This window comes from Psittacula echo (assembly GCF_963264785.1).
Source record: "Psittacula echo genome assembly, chromosome: 5".
Classification (NCBI taxonomy): Eukaryota; Metazoa; Chordata; class Aves; order Psittaciformes; family Psittacidae; genus Psittacula; species Psittacula echo.
The window spans coordinates 34,147,550-34,167,430 of record NC_137739.1 but is presented as its reverse complement, the minus strand read 5'-3'; the positions used below and the strand labels follow the sequence as shown (position 1 = coordinate 34,167,430).

General features: G+C 36.8%; 1 protein-coding gene across 1 annotated transcript in view; it reads left to right on the top strand.

Moving 5' to 3' along the window:
* The window catches only part of PLEKHA7 (pleckstrin homology domain containing A7), a gene marked incomplete at both ends in the record, with an annotated part of 168,407 nt that overhangs the window by 110,488 nt on the left and 38,038 nt on the right, over nt 1-19,881 (top strand). Inside the window, 5 exons of the mRNA XM_080618768.1 lie at nt 4,715-4,819; nt 6,577-6,649; nt 7,827-7,927; nt 15,196-15,377; nt 17,386-17,871. Coding sequence (XP_080474894.1) covers nt 4,715-4,819; nt 6,577-6,649; nt 7,827-7,927; nt 15,196-15,377; nt 17,386-17,871 — 947 coding nt within the window. The remainder of the gene's footprint in view (nt 1-4,714; nt 4,820-6,576; nt 6,650-7,826; nt 7,928-15,195; nt 15,378-17,385; nt 17,872-19,881) is intronic.

Genomic DNA, 19,881 nt, shown 5'->3' with positions numbered 1-19,881 from the left:
CATGTTTCATTGATGTGCATATAAATATACAAGACTTCATTCTATAAGACAGCTGAAATGGGCTGTTCTGCAGAAATGCACATAGATTCTTGGGGTGAGCCTCACCATTTTGATGCTGACACTGAGTAAGTTGTCTGCAGACTTCATACAAATGCAGTCTACCCTTCCTTTTGAGATTTGAGGAGTTGAGAGAATAAAAAGCAGAAGGGCAGGCTGATTAACTACAATTGTTGTCAGTCCCAAAGATCTGCTAATTCATTGCCAATTCAATTATATTATTAACTATGTTAAAAGCCATTTATATTGATTACAGATGAAGGATATGTAGGAATAAAGATCTGTTTCAGTTTGAGAGTAAGGTACATTTGGAATTTAGTCTGTTAAAACATCTGATGATCTGAATGGAAACTTGTAAATGTTACTGTGCTACTCAGTACTTTGGCCAAGTCAGAAGCATAAAGGGTAGCAGTGTAATGCATTTATGTAATGCATTTATTATAACTTACATACATTGACACGCTGGAGGGAAGGAATGCCACCCAGAGGGACCTTGACACACTTGTGAGGTGGGCTGATGCCAACCTTATGAAGTTTAACCATGACAAGTGTGAGGTTCTACACCTGGGTCAGAGTAATCCCAGGCACAGCTACAGGTTGGGCAGAGAAGAGATTCAGAGCAGCCCTGAAGAGGAGGACTTGGGGGTGTTGGTTGATGAAAAAATGAACATGAGCCGGCTTCAGTGTGCGCTCGCAGCCCAGAAATCCAACCGTATTCTGGGCTGCATCAAAAGGAGTGTGACCAGCAGGTCAAAGGAGGTGATCCTGCTCCTCTACTCTGCTCTCGGGAGACCTCACTTGGAGTATTGTGTGCAGTTCTGGTGTCCTCAACATAAAAAGGACATGGAACTGTTGGAACAAGTTTGGAGGAGGGCCACGAGGATGATCAGGGGACTGGAGCACCTCCTGTATGAAGACAGGCTGAGAAAGTTGGGGCTGTTCAGCCTGGAGAAGAGAAGGCTGCATGGAGACCTCATAGCAGCCTTCTAGTATCTGAAGGGGGCCTACAAGGATGCTGGGGAGGGACTCTTCATCAGGGACTGTAGTGATAGGACAAGGGGTAACGGGTTAAAACTTAAATGGGGAAGTTTAGACTGGATATAAGGAAGAAATTCTTTAGTGTTAGGGTAGTGAGGCACTGGAATAGGTGGCCCAAGGAAGTTGTGAATGCTGCATCCGTGGTGGTGTTCAAGACCGGATTGGACAGAGCCTTGGGTGACATGATTTAGTGTGAGGTTTCCCTGCCCATGGCAGGGGGGTTGGAACTTGATGATCTTAAGTTCCTTTCCAACCCTAACTATTCTATGATTCTATGATTCTACATTTTGAGAATGTGTTTTGGGTACATTCTGTGTAAGAGAAGTAATTGAATTGTCAGCGGTGCTGATTGTTGCGAGTGTTTTTGCAAGATGAGCTGGTGAGGATTACAAGTGAAAAAAGAATGTGTTTAGCAGTTGAGAGAAACAGGCAATGGTGCTAGCTCTGTGAGACTGTCTGAAGCTGGAGTGTAGAACACAGGGTTTAGTTCAGGGCCACTGTAGATGAATGCTCAATATCAAGAGCAGAAATTTCTGGGAGTTTCAGTTTTAACTATGTAAAAATAAAGGATTATTTACTAGTTTTCTTAGAGATACTAAAAGGATTTATGAGTTCCTTCATCAGTGAAACATTGAGATTATTTTCAATGGAAGAGATTATGATTTTAAAAGGTGGGCGTCTTGTGGGCTGGTTTTTGGTGTTGTGTTTTTCTTAATTCCATGTAGGTTGCAAGTTAAGTGTTCTCTTATGTGTACATATTTGCATATTTTTACCAAGATACATTCTTCCTTTTTGCTCTTTAGAAAATCTGTTCCAAAGGGAAGGCTGTCTACATTTAGTTTCTTTGGGTTTTTTACTGTCTGCTTTAGAAAAAACAATATATTCCATTTTATAATTAAGTTATTAACTTCCCTCTTCAGCTAGAGGTTATTGTAAAGAAGAAGATGAAGCAGTGATGAAAAGGGGTTTGAAAATTTTGACATTTTGAGGTTTTTACCAAAACTTACAAGTCATTCACAAACAAGCCAGCGTAACACATGTACTGAAGTCAGAAGCAACTTCTTTGTCTTCAGTGACACAGGCAGCTGCTCTGACCTGCATTTTCAAAACACGTGACAATGATTTCAGAATATTTTAAATTAGGAAAAGGCTACTGAAGTACAGACAAATAGTTCTAAAAATACATTTTCTTTCAAACTATCCTTTTATTCTAGCAAGGTGTGACATTCAGTATCTGTTATACTGTCTTATTCCAGAGCATAATTGAGAGGATTAATACTATAGATGATAGGAAAATGTTAATTATATAAAGCACTATAGAATTATTCTTTGTTTCTACTATGGATATTATATTGATATGGAATACACACCCTTAGGAGAACTTTTCCTTCTCCTATGTAATAGAAATTGTTTGGTCTTTAGACCAAGTCCAAGGACAACTTTTCTATTTTGTCGTCTGCATTTTATTTTTTTTTTTTTTTTTAATTAAATAAGGTCAGAGAATCAAAGTGCTTGATCACTGACAGGGTATCTGATAAAAAAAAAATCAAATTTAAACCCTGCTGTATGTGTAAATCAGCCGTATTTTAATTGTTCCTCACTGCATTCATCCTTCATAGGATAAATATGAGAAAGAAAATTTAGGAAACTAAATTCTGTACCTTTTGTAAGCTGATTTCCATTTAGGTGCAGAGCACAGATTTTTGACTTTCAAAGTCTTAAATAGTTTGGGCCTCATTGTTTTTCATCACCCTTGTAATGTAGCCGTTACATCCAACATTTTGCAACAGGTTTTTTTAAAATCTTGACTCAATTGATTCTCATTTTTCTCAAAAGAAAATATATATGGCTTAGCCTGACAATCTAGAGCTTGGCTGCCCTCATGATACATCTTTGTGTGGTCATTTAAAGTGGTATTTGGACACAGGTTCACATTTGAAATATTTTCAGTGGCAAACATGAAATCCAAAACATCTTTTTTCTTTCTTCCTTTAGTGTCAGATTTGCTGCTTGTAGATCTGTGAGTTAGTACTGAGAGGTTTTGTGGTCATAATTGACATGCTGTATTTTCACAAAGCTCTAGTGCTCTAAAGCCTGTTAGCTGATGCCTTAGCACATGCATGGCAGAGAATTGGGCTGGGAGATCTTGGTGATACCATTCTCAGCTGGCTTTTACAGTGAACTAGTTCTTGCCAGCTGAATGGCAGGGGCAATGGCCATGACTAAGTCTTGGCCAGACTCCACTGAGGTATCAGATAAGGTGTCTCTGAAGTGTCACAGCATTTCACAGAAATGACCATGACGAGCAGCTCACCTGACTTCTCAGCAGAGCAGAAATCGGCATGCTATTTCCTGTTAAACACAGCTCAGGGAAACTAGCTAGTAAAATCTGCCCTTTGATATCTCCTTACAAGTGTTAAATTAATGTTGCTGTTTTATATGCTATAGCACCAAAGAAAAAGTGGATTTTTTTTTCTTACTGATTATTGCCATTACCTTAATCCTGCGTTAAGATGTGTGCTTGTGTCTACTGAAATGTGTGAAATTCAGTGCAGCTTGGTAAAGTCTGTCATCAAAATTATCAGAATCTATTTAAAATTATCATATTTTGCTAGCACATTATTATATATGCTGTCTTCTAATCCAGATGTTTGACTGGCAGGAGGCAGTACACTGAAATATTTTTATGGTATCATCCCTTGCATCAGATTAAAGTGCTTGTTTCCAGAGCTGCTGTTTGCCTGCAGCTGACAGAGCATCAGTACCCTGACCAGCTGGGAGGAGAGATTCAAACAAAGGAGAGATATTGTAGGAAGGAGACAGTGAATCTGGACAGCTCTTTTAGTGTGGGAGCAAATGTAAAGGTGGTTTGTGCACCTCAGGTTCCTAAAGCAACTGCAGTAACAAACTGTTCTGAGCTTGGACAAAACCAGGAAGATTATTCAGAGATTCTCGCTGTCTTTTCCACAGACTGATAGACTTTCCTGGTTTGTTTTTGAAATAGTTTTGCTCACAATTGTCAAAACTGAGGTTGCAGTAAAACACAAACCATTGCCTAGTTTGTGATTTCCACTTACTGCCATCTAGGTTTCTTCCTTAACAGCGTCACTCTGTCTTCTCCTTTTGTTTGCAGAATCAAAGTCCAAGCATTTATTAAGCTATCAATGTTTGAATTTGAACAGGAAGGAGTACAAAAAACAGCCAAACCCCCTTGGGACAATGAAGAGCAAGAGTAGGATTCATGTGCATAAAGTCCTGTTTGTAAGAGACTTGTACCATGTTGCAGAGAGAAACATGCATGCAGCTTTTGTAGTACAGTCGAAAATACTTCCCAAGCACACTGAAACGTCAGCAGTGCTGCCTTTCTGACTTGACTCACCAGTGCTGCTGCTTTTCAGCTGGGGGTTGGCAGACCATCCTGGTACTGATACGTTGATGAAAGTGGAAGATTGACTTTGCTATGTTGTAAATATTGTTGTCTATTTACTTGCCCTTGAAAATGCTATAAATACTTTGTTACTGTGTAATGAAGTATGAATTATTGCAGTGAGGCTATTTGTAATAAGAAATTAGTCTCAGTACAGTCTTAAAACCTCCACTACATTATACTTCTTTACAGGTTGTGAAGGCTGGAAACAAAGTTCATAGTTTTGGAAAGAGGGATCAAGCTATCAGGAGGAATCCCAATGTTCCTGTTATAGTAAGAGGCTGGCTACATAAACAGGTATGCGTGTAATCGTCTGTTTCTGTTCATATACCACTACAATCATCAAGCAAAAGTAAGTGCCTTTCATGTAACTGCAAAAACAGAAGCATGAACGTTGGTGATGCAAGGCAGCATTGGGTGCTCCCACAAGCTCCTGTCATGAGGGGCTTGTGCTCAGCAAGTTTGAAAACCAAGTTCTATGTGCAGGTTTAATTCAGAAGTGGAAACAATGATAAATGGACATGACCATCGTGGTTAAATGTTCAGGCTATAATTCTGGTGTCTAAATCTTGTTATTTTCCCTGTTTTACCCTGTCAGCTTGCTGCCATGCTGATCTTGGTCTTCCTCAGAATGCACTGTAAACCTGAGATTGGCTGTAAAGGCCCTATTCCATCTGCTTGCTTATGCCCTTATACCCTGATCAAAGGCTTTATTCTAACCCATATGCCTTTTGTTCTTCAAAAGCTGGAGGGACAAAATGAAGGGAGATGGGGATCCATTCACCACACATTGCTGTGACGATGACCAATATCCAAGCAAAGGCTGGATTATAGGATTTCATCCAACAAACAGAATTTTACAGCTGCTGCATCTTGAACTCTTAAGCTGACAGAAGCACATCCTTGCGTGCAAACAGTAAAACAAACTGTTGTATGAGAGTACTTCCCTTCTTCTAATTTGGCAGTCTGCATCCATCAAATTATCACCAGAGATTCAGGGGCTAGGTTTAGGGATAAGGAGGTGAAGGCTGAAAATTGAGTCTTACAATTATGATTCTACATATACATGAAAGTGAAATTGCTGACAGCCATTGGCTTCCTTCTGCATGGAGAGCTGCTATCAACTCTCTTGACATCTACTATCCAAGTCCATTAGTTTTCAGGACAGAATCAGAACTCAGATACAGTATGTGTTGACAGCATTGTAGCATGAAAAAGGAAAGAGAAGAAAGTACTTGCATACTTAATATGACTGCAGAAAGAAGGGAAATAGTATCTGCAACGTTGCTCTAGCTATTTCCTTCTGTCTTCTTATGTCTACTTTTAAGCACTTAAAGCCTGAAGACACTTTCTGTGCTGCTGGTTTCATCAAGGCCTACCTCAGCTGAATAAGTTGTACTTGCTTAGGTTACAGTCTGACGATTTTGCAAGCTTCCATTAATTTCGATGTAAATATTACTCATTTTGACAAGGTGATATATGTTATATCTAGAGAGAGAGACATAGATCTCCACAGGCATATTTCATTAAAATTTGCGCATTATGCAACCTGGTTTATTTCCTAAGGAATATTTGATTAAATTAGATTTTAAGCACGGGTAACGTACGGGAGAGTGACTGTAAAATTATAGGGGATGATTGAAATCTAAGGTCATACTTCTCAGTGGTGTAGTGATTTTTATCTTGGTCTACAGGCAGTCCTTGTTGGAGTTTGTACCACCCAGATGCAGACTTTTTTTCTTTATTGCAGATAAATCTATCTAGATAAAATGTGTTTGTTGTGTATAAGGTTAATCTGAATGCTGTTTGGGATGCAAATTTAATTACTTAATGAAAATTAGCAGTTTGAATATCCTACCCTGATTATTTTATAGCTGTATGTTTTGCCTCATATCTTTCTTAGTACATAATATTTTGCTAATAAAAACCACTTGTTTTTGCAATTAATACCATATTTAGGTAAACTTCTGGTAAACTGTCCATTAGTACAAAATTGTTTGATAAGCTGTTAGCTTTCCTTAAATGAAAAGTATGTCACATTTCTTGCATTTCAGGATAGCTCTGGAATGCGATTATGGAAAAGAAGATGGTTTGTGCTTGCTGATTATTGTTTATTTTACTACAAAGGTGAGTAGATGCTAGCTCTTTTGTTTAGTTCACCTGTTCAAATCACATTGCAAGCATAAGCTAATTGAACTCTTCAGATACAGTTAGGTATTCTGAGAAGATGCATAGTGAGAGAATTACTTATCCATATGTCTTTAAAAGCGAATTTCAGGCCAGAGTTGATGAACAAGGGGGTGCTGTATGATCTTTTGTCACATAAGTTATCCTTGATAGATGCCAAGTTTTATGTAGCAGAGCATTTGGCAGCAATACCAGTTTAAGATTTATCCTATCTCTGGCTTGTATTGTGTTGCCTACTTGGTTGCACTTAGACAGGTGATTTTTTGAGAATGCAGTATGGCCAGATCAGGGCATTGGTTCAGCTTTAATCCAGGGGTCAATGTGAGAACTTCTGAATCCAGTATTTCTACCAAAAAAAGATTAGATGTGATCTTAGGCTGAACTAGGAATAATGGATTGCATAAGGTTATTGTTAAAGTTTTTAATATTGTGTAGTGTGTTGCAATTTTTGGAAAGCAGTATGGAATATGAAACTCAAATTCATGTTTCTAGGCACTGCATTTCTCCTACTGATCCATTTAGAGCCAGCAGAAATAAAGATTTCCTAATTATAGCAATTAGCCTAGATGTAAAATGCTAAATGGAAGGTCCGTCACGTTATTCAGCCTGTCAGAGTTAATTTGTCACAATAAGCTTTATTTTCAAAGCGTATGAATTTAAAAAATTACAACCCAAAAAACCTCCATAACAAACCCACTCCCCCCCCCCAAACATTTTCTTTTTCAAAAAATTCAATCTTGTTTCTTTAAAAATGAAACATTTTTCTCCATGTACCATTGGTGTTGAGTCATAAAATTCAGGTCAGAATGGACTTCAGGAAGCGTCTAGTCCAACTGCCTGGGGAAAGCAGGGTCAGGAAAGAAGTCAGCCCAGGTTGCTCAGGGTTTAATCTAGTCAGGCATTGAAAACCTCCAAGGATGGAGATGGTGCAACCTCTCTGGTCAGCCTGTTCTACTGCTGCCCTGTCCTAATGGGGAGAATGCTTTCCTTTATATTCAGTCTGAAGCTGCTCTTTTTTCTGCTTAATGTCTGTTGTCTGTGTGCCCATAAAGGAGAATGTATTGTTACCCCACTGAAAAGTGCAGTGAATTAGATTCTATTTTTTTTTATTCAACAGACAGCAGAGAAGAATCTGTTTTGGGTAGCATACCATTGCCTAGTTATGTAATATCTCCAGTTGGACCTGAAGATCGCATAAATCGCAAATTTTCTTTTAAGGTACAGTTACAAAGCTTATTAGCTAATCATATTTTACAATGTTTATTTGCATTAAAGAAACTGCTGCTGTAAAAAGAAACATTATCTGCTTTCCTATTTATGTTTTTTTCAAAGAAGACAGGTTTATTGACTGTCTGTCCAAATGTGACAGCACTTTTTTGTTGCTTATGAATTGACATTCATTAATAACATGTCTATGAGTAAAGATCCTGTTTCTAAACCCAGAAATAAGTATTGATAATTTGTTCCAGTACTGTATATGGATTGAAAGGAAAGTTGTCTCTTTTTCTTTATAGAATACTTGATCTCATAGTGGAGTGATGGTCATTTGGGTTTAGTTTTGTTGTGTTTTTTTAAAAAAATAAACTCATCAGCTCAGTTCTTGCAGTTAGAAAATGGCAACACTGTAGCTTTTAAGGTTTAATTTCCTCTTTTCAAGGGGATAAAGTGGAACCAATTTTTGTCTCCTTTTTTGGGAGAGAGAAATAGTTGTTGTAAAGGACATGAACTTTTTCAAGGAAAAATTACTCTGATATTGTTTGAGGTTGGTTTTGTGTTTGGGTTTTTTAAATTGTTTAATTTACAGTTCTATGTTATAAAGACATACTAAAATTAAATAAAACCTACATCGCTTCTTGAAAGTGGAAAAACCTGACTCCAGTTGATTGAATTGCAGCAGTAAGGCAAAGTTTAGGAACTTCAACGTACGTTGCATGTTTAAATTCTACTGATACTTGGAGCAGAAAACCTCCTTCTTGTATCAAGCAAATGAGATATGTACTTAAAAATAATTTAGAAATCGGGTTTTGATCTGGTACACTTTAGGAGATCTGGAAGGAAAATTTCCATTTGAAACTTTTGTTAACTGAAATACATCTGCTCAGTTTACACTTTCTCTTGCATTTTGATTTTTGGAGTGTTTTAAAATTATAGACTGCCTTTTAGTAATTTTGATTCTATCTTCAAGTGGATAATGGTTTTAAATTTATTACACAAATATTGACTTGGGAAGTGTTTTTAAAAATGACCCAGTGCACTTTGTGGAAATGTTTATTGTGCTTTTTCAAATACATTGAACATGAGATAGCAGGATAATCTATAAAGGAACCTTTGTTTAAGAAATAGATTCCACTCCCAATATTTAATGAGTGTAATTCATAAAGCCCTCCTCTTCTAGAGCCTTTTCCTAGGAAGAAGCACATACTAAAAGAGGAGGACCCAATGTACTTCTAGGCTTCTACTTCTCTTGAATAACCAGGGAAGGTTAATGCAGACAGGGAAGGAGATAAAGAAAGTAGTGATAATATCTAGATGCTTGAGAGTTTTAAAAAAAAAAAAAAATCTGCTTTTTATTTTATTGAAATGGTGTTTTTGAATGTTAATCAAATATATATTAGGATTGTTAATCACTTTAACACTATCAATGATAATGGCAACAAAACCCCTGTGTGTGGTATATGTACATACACACTCGTGTTTTCCAAGTAGTATGTTCTGTAGGCAAGCTCTGAAGTCACCACTGCCAAGTTGTGCCTCTCCTTTTCTGTGGAGTAGAATCCACACTGTGATCATGATTAGCCCTTTTCAGAAACACGTGCAGACTTACCCTAATCCTTTTAGGGTATCACCTCTGTGAGCTCTACCAAATCTTTAATCTGAGTCTTTTTCTGAAAATCACCATGAGCCAGTAACTTGAGACTTTCAACGTCGGGTCATTACTGAAAAGGTGATATATAAATAGGGCAGTGATTGCAAAAGAAACTTTGTGCTAGAAATCTATATAAAAAATGCCCAACATACATTTCAGGTATTAGTTTGTTGGGCGAATGTTAACTGTGCTTTAGGTGTTTGATGACTGACTACAGACTTGATGCTGCAGTTTCATTTTATTTAGAATCAACTCCTAGGGCAGCAGGAGGCTCTTGTTACATTCCTGTCGCCTGGCCCCATCCGACACTGACATTCAGTGGTCATGGAGTTGGCTCTGGGCACACAGCGGCAGGAGTACTGGCATTCTATCACTCACCAGCCATTACCTTTATCTAATCTCTTCAGTACACTTTGATATCCAGAGCCTAGATGGACATTCTGTCTCACGGCATAGTGCAGCCAGAAATAGAAAACAAAAGCAGATTAAGCCCAAAATAAAGATGAGACTTTTTTTGCATTGAAGTCCTGAATGAGTGGGAGAATGTGCCATGTCAACTTTTACATTTGGCCTGCTATTTATTTAGATTGTTGTAAATCCTCTATTACAATAGAACTATTGACTACCATTTTAAGAAGTTGTTTTAAGTTACAATGAGTTTTTGATGCTAGGTAAGCAGTCAAACTAAAAAACGTCAACATTTTGATTTGTAGAACTAAAGGAAGGAAATTTACTTAGCAAAGACATGGATGCTTTTTGCATATGGTTCAGTTAGAACAAGTTTTGTAAAATACATGCTCTCTAGGATGTATGTTAAATCCTACTAACTGTTAAAATGTACACCATAGGAGTCCTCAGAATTCTTTTCCTTTCATATCCCGAGGCCCAGCTTTAAGCTTTTGTGTCTCTTCAGGTGTTTAACAGTTACAGGCCTACAGAACTGCACACAGGCTGTTCAAACGCAATCAAAAACCTGCTTTGAAGCGTAGCAGTATGTATGTTAAATTGTTATGTTTAGAAACCCTGCTTTTGAGTATCTATCCTAAAAGTTTTTTTCACATGGTTTGTCTGTCCCAAGCAAAGTGCTGTGACTAGCTGTAAGCTACTGTGATTACGCTGTGTAGCGTCCTTTTAGAACTCAGGATACTTGCTGCATATTTAGTTCAGTAGCTAACATCTTAAAGATATTTAATCTAATTGTTACGTTTTTAATACAGTAATTCTTTGCTGATAAAAACGTAAGGGGACACAGATTCAGTGGATATATTTTAATGTGAAAAGGTTTGCACAACATCAATATAAAGCTGGAAATGCTCCCTGTCGTTAATAGGGAATTGACTGTACTTTTTAGTAATACCATAATTTTAAACATAAATTATATCAATTTATGTTCATGTCATCACAGTCTGTTTAGAAGGCCCATTGTCCTCAGTCATAAAAACTCTTTTTAATTGGTCTTATATGTGTTAAAATATATATCAGGGAATACTGAAAGTAAACTCATTTATATGAATCTGACGGTAATACAAATTGAGAAACATGGGAGGCCTACCAACGTTCGATGTAAAGAAAACACAAAACTTCATGCAGAGGCAATGTATGCGGGAATATGTTTATATCTAGGGGTGTTCTGATGTTCCTGTAAAAGGTAGGAAGTAGCATTGGAGATATAAATTACTCCTTATTATTTTGAATACTACCTTTTAAATTTTTTCGGAGATACACTCGTCCAGCCTGAGGGCATTCAGACCCTAGGAAGTCAGGCCAGATCATTACTTTCAGAAGATGCTACTACAGCTTGATTTTAAACATCTTTTCATTATTGGCACTCTAAGACTTACTAATGGCAGTATGCATTCATTGCTTAGACCTGCTGGGACCAGGGCAAACTTTTTATCTGTTTCTTTGATCTCATTGGTTTTCCTAAACAATGTTGACATAGTTTGTTTGTTTATGTTCTCTGGGTCATTGTTGCTTCCTTAGGCTCCCATAGTGCTTATAAAAATTCTCTGGATCTGGGGATTCAGGTGAAGAAATGCCAAGGGCTATGAATTGGAGGTGCCATTTTAGAATTTGGAAAAGAGTACCTTTTAGCTTCTAGAAGTCCTGAAAAAGCGTAATATTATTTGTGAGTGAAAAATTAATTATAGTGTGCTGTTATTGTGTTCATAGTGATGGCTCAGAGTCTTGTTTCAATTTTTGCTCATAAATGGTTCATAAATATCAAAATTCAGGAGAAAGACTTTCTTTGTATGTTATAACTTACTGAGAGGACAAACTTTGAAAGATTACAGTTATTAGAAAACTCTTCCCCTCCCCATATCTTTGTCCTATGTGCTGTGGCTGCTTCTCCTCAGAATTTCGAATGACTGGAGGTGAACATAACAGCTCTAGGCATTAGTTACTTTTAGTACAGTCTTTTGTTAAGTATTTTCTTTGGAAACATGAATCTTTTCATGATTTTAACTTGTTAAACTTTTTGTCCTTGTCTTGTCCTATTGATATGCTCTTGGGGTTTACTGTCCATTTCTCCTTCTGTGCATTATGGGAGAGAGACTGCTTTTCTTCTCAGTCTATCCAGATTAAGGCACCTGAATGCATGAATAGGTACCAGTATTATTTTTTCACTGTTGTATGTATGGTGTACATGTGCTGTGTTTGTAGGCTTTTTAGTATGCTGCAGTCATCCTAATAGCTACTGCTTTAAAAAAAACCACCACCACCAAAAATCCCTTCTAGCTTGTGTCTGCTCACAGTGACAGCTGCAGGACATTGGCACAAAGTGGCTTTCTTGCATATAAAACATGCTACTAATAAATAACTGAAATATATTTGAACTTTCCTGTAACCAGTTTTATATATTACAGACTTCACAATGTTGTGTTTGCTGATGACAACACACTATCTGCATTACCCTTTCAGAAGCTATGAATGTTTATGGCTGTGACAGCTTCAGTCTCTCAAGGGAGAATGGCGCACCATACTTCGCATTTTTATACCATTTTCACCTCCAGCCTTTGAGGCAATGCTTTCAGGTGTGTTCGACATGCACCACTGAAAGAGAGCCTCAGAGGTGAATGAGTTATCTTGATCAGGACATAGAGGTCAATTAAAACAGACAGCTATTAAATCCGTTTACTGATGTGGTACGCAGTCTCTGTAGTTAAGTTACCCAAGGTTCTGTTTTTTTTCCAGCAAGTATATAATCAATGAATGGTAGGGTCCTCCTGTGTCATCTGCAGTGGGGCAGTCTCATTTTCTGCAGAAGTCACTTCACTTCTAAATTCTAGCATCTACTTCTATGTGCTGAGCATGGAACCCTGCAGTCATAAGATCTAACATTAAAATCACTATTTTACTTTAGATCTGGAGCTGCTAATTTTTAGTTTCTTCTTTCACTGGATGGTATCTATAAATGGCAATTAATTAAATACTCCTAAACCATATCTCTTCATCAGGAGACTATAGCAATAGGACAAGGGGTAATGGGTTTAAACTTAAATAGGAGAAGTTCAGATTAGATACAAGGAAGAAGTTCTTTACTGTGAGGGTGGTGAGGCACTGGAACAGGTTGCCAAAAGAAATGGTGAATGCTCCATCCCTGGCGATGTTCAAGGCCAGGTTGTACAAAGCCTTGGGTGACATGGTCTAGTGTGAGGTGTCCTTGCCCATGGCAGGAGTGTTGGAACTTGATGATCTTAAGGTCCTTTCTAACCCTAACTATTCTATGATTCTATACTTTGTTTTGACCATTTGTAATGGTCTCAAAATGGGGAAAAAAGGAAAACCACAATACCAATGAAGAAAACCCAAAGAACTCGACCAGGCAAACATGAAAAAAATCCTTAAATTCCTAAATGCACAGTTGATCAGGGCTGCTGTTTTATATATGTAAGTTGTGGCTTTGTTTCCTCTGTTTAAGATAGGTAGCTAATGGTGGGAAGGGAGAAGAAACCACCTTGTGTTCCCTTACCAGCCAATGCTTTGGGGAAACAGACGCTTTCTCTTAGCAGGGGAATTCCTTGGACTTCTCTATGTAAACCTTTCCTCTTCTTCCTTCTCACCTCCTTTTTTCTAGCTGGCTGTTTTGCTGCAGTCTCAGCCTTTCCACTACTGGTGTGATGGCAGACCAGGGACTGACCCCTCTGGAGACTGTAGTACCAGAGTTTTCAAAACAAACAGGCCTCCTTGCTTGAGGTTCAGAAGGGAAAGGCCATGTTTCACACATTCAGAGAACTTAAAGCACTGTAACAGCAAGCAAATATTTTGCTCTTTGAAGTTGTTGATACGGGTCTCTAAGGTTATGGTAATTTGGAAAATTGAGGGTAAACAACTGAAATTTTAACATTTAGGGAGGCCTGCACTGGATTAAATAGCCTGGGTTTTGTTAAAACTATTGCTGTGTATCTGAAGCCACCTGTGATTGTAGAGTGTTTGGGTTTAGTTTGTTTGGGTTATTTTACTTTGGAATAATGAGAGTGGATTTCATTGCATAAAAGGACTATTCATTAAGGGAAGATTTGTGAAAGATTTTTAACATTTAACAGAAGTTGTAGACAAATTAAAAAGTTGAGAGAATTTTTTTCATTTAAAAAACCCCAACAACCCAACCCTGTCTCAGCGGTGTTTCAATGCCATTAGCTTTTGTGTGGGGTAGCAGAATTAGTATTATAGACAGCAGTTGAAATGACTAATTTCATTTTAGTATCATTACAAGAGCTTTCAAGCCAACTATATTCTCTTCAGTTTTTTGGAAAGTAAGGAGATGAATCTTTCCCTATTAAGCTGAAGTACATCTGTACAGTAACTTTGAGAAAATATAAGGAAGTGTTTCAGGACTGATATGACTTAGTAATATCTATATTATTGATTAGACAAATGTGGATGAGATTTGATTAAATTCAACTAGCCTAGTATTACAGACATTCCACATTGAATACGTTTGAATAGTGAATATAGAGGAATTTCCAAATACCTCTACTTTACAGTGGAATTTCATTAATTAGTTTGGTGTGCAGAAGTACTTGTCAATATTTTATGTGCTGTAATAATTCAATCAGTGTTACTAAGTGTATCAGTAAGTCTTGTGGTTTTGCAGGTTAATATAGAGGTTCAAGTGCATGCTTTAATCAAAAGCTCCTAACATGCATTATAATCAGTTCTTAAATAAGCAATTTAATTGCTTGAATTGTGAGATACTGTCTGTGTTTTGTCTGAATAAATTGCTTTATTAAATGAGCTGGGAAAATTCGCTTGCTTATGCATGTCTCAGTGAGAATTTCTTTAATTTGTTCTGTATGGTATTTATGGCAAATGAAATGTATCAGTTAAGTGAAAATGAAAAGCTGAAATTTCTTACTATGCAAAACAGACGCACTGCACTTTTAGTCTTAATAGTGTGAAAAAATGATACGGGAATTTCAGTAAAAATCAGAGAGTGCCTTTAGAGTTTGCTGCACAAGCCCTTTGTGGCAGTGTAACAGTTTTACCCAAAATTCAAGAAACAGTCAAGGAACCTGAAAAGATATTTTTAAAGGTATCAAGAAAAATTACAGTAAATTTTTTTTTGGGGGGAGGGGAATGAAAGGGCTCTCTAACTTCTTTTTAATTTCCTTTACAGGCTGTTCATACAGGTATGCGGGCATATATTTATAATAAGAATTCTGTTATTGGCTCTCAGGCAGAGCATTCAGGGATGCGGACATACTACTTCAGTGCAGATACCCAAGAGGATATGAATGGCTGGATCCGGGCTATGAATCAAGCTGCCCTTATGCAAACACGCTCTTCTTCACTGAAGAGGCAAGTTCACTACAGAAATTGTTAGCTTGTAAAATTTTTTCATCTATTTTGTACATATATATAAAAATCAGATTGGTGATTTCTGAAAGTGTATGCAGGAAAGGTTTATGCATACATTTGTAAATGTGTGCATGAAACTCATTCCCATTTTAAGGAAATAATTATTTTTAATTTACATTCTGTTGCAAATCTGTTAGTTAACATTGATTAAGAAAACCTGGTGTTCAGTATTTGTGTGTACACTCAAATTGTGTGCCCACATTTACTGACATGGATTAATTTTTGTGTTTACATAGTTTTTTAGGGAATTTCAGTTAAAAAGTTGCAGGTCTTCTGAGCAAATTAATACACCTTCAACAGCCAATTGATAGCCTTGAGAAGAGGAATGTCAAAAGGGAAGGACAGAAGAATAATGAGTTGTTTCAAATGAACTAGGACTTTTAGAGCTGGGATTAAAATGCTGTTAAGAGTGAAAGAATGTTAAAGATGGGTAAATCGTAAGTGCATAATTATGGATATTAAGTAATTTCTGAAGGTATTAAATGCTTATTTTTCACTTACTTTGGTGGCCTTTAGTACTTGTAAATGGCTTTTTTCTTTTTTTCTGTGTGGAAACAAAGCACTGTTACAAAAGGAGGATGTCCTTTGTCCTGTTGTTCTTAATTAGTGTTAGAGGCAAACAAATTCAGCTGTGCCTTCTTGTGCTTCCAGTTTTTCCCTTTTCTTAAAATTGATGTAGCCTTCTTGATGTTTTGACTTAGGAATGTGATTCGTTCCCTACAACTGCTTGTGAAAGAAGACTCTGTACTGTAAGACAACCTTGCTTTTAACCACTGGGGCTGTGAGGATTAAAATGTCAGGGTGCAATTTCTTAGAGTATCTTGCACTGCTGCTTGCTTTTTACAAGTAAAATGTAAGCAAAGGACCAACATCTCTCCCACAGCTTTGCATCCTGTATTATTTAATATTAAGTGTTTCTGGATTTAAATTCCAAATAACGTGTAACCTGTTACCTGGTTTTTCTTTCTATTCCTCATAAGGATAGAAATAATTGAAAGAAAAATTTGGGAAGTCTGGCATGTTGCAAGTATTGATCCAGTGTCCCTGCCTCTAGTCGACTCTTCATTTTGAGACTGAAGTGAAAATAATTGTTTGATGACACTCACTCAGAATTTGCCTTCAGTAAAGCTATAAAGAAACTGGACTTAGTTTCAGAGAAGATGAGGTGCTACTCTGAGATCAATAATACTCCATTGAGTTGTAAGAGAAAAAGAGAAGCTTATCAGTATAAGAAGATGAAGAAAAATGGCAAATTAAGTGCGTTATGTGTCAAAACCAACATAAATCTTTCAAGATCCTTAGACATTATATAGTGGGTTGTAAGTTTAATATCAAGGTTTCTGGTACAGATTTTTGGAAATATTTATTCAGTAAGGTAAATAAGGAAAATGATGTCCATTGCAGCATGTATTAGGAGTGATGGAGATTATTTTTAATTTTATTTTTTGCAGGAATAGCTTCCAGGTTAGAAATTCCCTGGACAATGATAGTACTGACTCAAATGCAGATACTCTTCTGTCCTGTTGGCCAGAAATGAGTAGTCCCTTAGGCTTCTACAAAGATATGAAGGACTTTTTTTACTTTGCAATGAGCAGTTGGCAGTTTGGTTTTGGTTTCTTTGGCTTGCAGTGTTTCCTAGGATAGGAAGGCTTTCTTTTTTCAGTTTTTGGACACAATATTGCACAAGTTTAACACTTCTTTCATACATTATAAGTATTTTCAGTCATTTTTACAGATGCATACAAATGATTTCTGCTTCCTTGATAGCACTGTAAAGATAAATTTTGTCTTAATTGGAATGGTAACTGAGCTTTGCTGAGGATATCTATCTTATATGTCAAATTAAGCAGAGCCTGGAGAAGGTGCTTTTGTGGGTATGTTTTCTAAAATAGTAACAAGACCACATCAGCCTTTCACAATTAAACAGTGTTCATTATTTTCTTTTCAGAGAAACTGAAAAAGTGGATCAGCAAGCTGTTCCCCAAGTCAATCATGTGGATACCTGTAAAGAGTGTGTGAAGGCAGAGATTACAGATACAAAAGAAAGTTATCAGAAATTGTCTGAAATGATCGGATATGATAAGCGTGAGGAGATAAGAAGAGAAAAAGCGGAGGAGGAGCATTATATCCACAGAAAAGAAACTCCAGAAACTAAGAAGGAAAAGGCTAAGCATGCGTTAACAGAAGCTGATTCATTATTTCCAGACTTAACGAATGCATCATGGTCCCATGTATCTTACTCTCAGCCAGCTGAGAAGAATGGAACACTTCCTAGTTCATTAAGTATGAGTGCTGGCCTAGTGGAGCAGAATGGTACCAGCTCATATAAAAGAGGGTTTGTTCCCAGAACAAATCCAGATAAACAGATTCAAAGAAAAAGTAACATGGCTCAAGTGGAGCACTGGGTAAAAGTCCAAAAAGGAGACACAAGAAGGTTAGTAATAAACCATTCTTTAAATAGACTGCCAAAGGGCATTTTCTTAAAGGCAAGGAAAATGTGTATTAGTAATATGTTTAGTGCAAATCAGAATATGTAAGACAATTTACTTACTCCTCAAGTGCAGAATGGTATTTTTGAAATGTTTATCTCGTAGGGAAGGTTCAGTATGGAATTGGCTAATCAAATCCCTTTAATGTTCTCACTATATTACAACTGGAAAAAGTGAGATTAAAGTGCTTAATTTTTTTTTATTGTTTTTAATCATTATAGTTGCTTAAAACTTAAAAAAATTTGCTACAGTTGAAAAGCCAGAAAGTGAAGTGCAGCCCCCAGTTACTTCTTATTCATAAACCACTGCACAATACAAACTATAGATAATTGTTTATTTTCCACTTAAAAAATGCTGATTTTTTTTCCTCTGCTTTCTGTTCCTGTTCCAAGCATCCATTCAGTCTTCTGTATCACATCACTGCACTCAGAGTCACAGCGTGTGCGTCATATATTAAAAGGTCTCCGCATATTCATTTAGTTAATGAAGAGGTCTTAAAACGTTGCCATGGTCTCCAGGATTCTCTTTTCCCTTTTCAGTCACTTAAAATTATATACATTGTCCCAAAAAGTGGAAGATGCCCTGGAATGCTTTTGTAATTTGAAAACCTTAAAATTGCTTTATTTTTAGAGTGTGCAGTAAGATTAGGTACCAGTTGAAAAAATGAAGTGATGTCTATATGTCCCTGTTCAGAATGTCACCTTGTGTCAAGTGTCTGGAAAGACAGTTCGGGTCTGTGATGCATGTGAGAAGTTTTCAAATATAGGTAATCTGCTGAATTACTACTTTATACATTTGCTAAAATCTAGTTATAATATAGAATATTATGAGACATTAGCATGTGGATTTTAGGAGGGAGAAAACATTTGGGGCATTTTTTTTTTAATGCTTATTAAAGCTAACATTTGTCATTTTGCATCCAGTAAGAAATTTAAGGCTTGTTAATTCTGTTTGGAAGTCCATTCTTGTATTCTCTTATCTTTGGAATTACTCCTGAAGAAATTTTCATACTTTTTGATATTATTAACGTTCTTCTGGATTGGTAGAGTCAATTTAGGATCATAGAATAGAATCATAGAATCCTAGAATGTTTTGAGTTAGAAGGGACCTTAAAGATCATTCAGTTCCAACCCCCTGCCACAGGCAAGGACAAAACTTGCATCACTTTTTGCAACATTTTTTATTTGGATATCAATCAGGGCTTCCCGAAAGAATATGACTAGTGACAAAAAGTACTTGGTATGTTAGTTCTTCTTGCATGCACAGATCTATTAGTCTAAAATAATACAGAAAAATACTGAATTAGCCAGTGCTTAAAAAAACTTACATTGATGTTTTTCACAGTAAAAGTGCAGGCAGTAATGAGGCTTGACTGATAGCTAAATAAGTACTGGTTTCTTCCTAATTACCTTTTCCAGTAAATCAACTTCAGGTGTATATCAGGTGTGGTATTAAGATAGTACGGTTGTAGGTCCTAGGTTTTGTTCTGGGTAAAACCAGCTGCTCAGCTGGAGCTGCTAAGCATTCAGTGAAACTTCGCAGGAGTTAACTACAGTTATGTAACCAAAATATACCTATATATAAATATAGAGAGATAAATTTTCTTCTTATCTTAGCAACTTACTTTATGTTCTGTTTTAGCTCAATTAACCTTGTTTTCTTTGTCTTTCCCTGCCAAATGCTGTTATATTTGCTATATTCAGAATAAATTGCACTTTACCTTCCTGAAGATTAATGGATAGATCTTTTAAATGACACCTTCTCTTAAGCTGCTGAAGTTGTTGCAGTGCATTTAGCTGATGGATATAAGCTGCATGCTAGTTGTCAAATGTCTTCTTGGTTACAGGATATAGAAATTTAAGATAGAGATGATAATCTGATTGACATTCCATTTTCATTTTAGTAAGTATGTGCATTAATTTCTTAATGCTCAATGTTGACTGTTTCCACCTGAA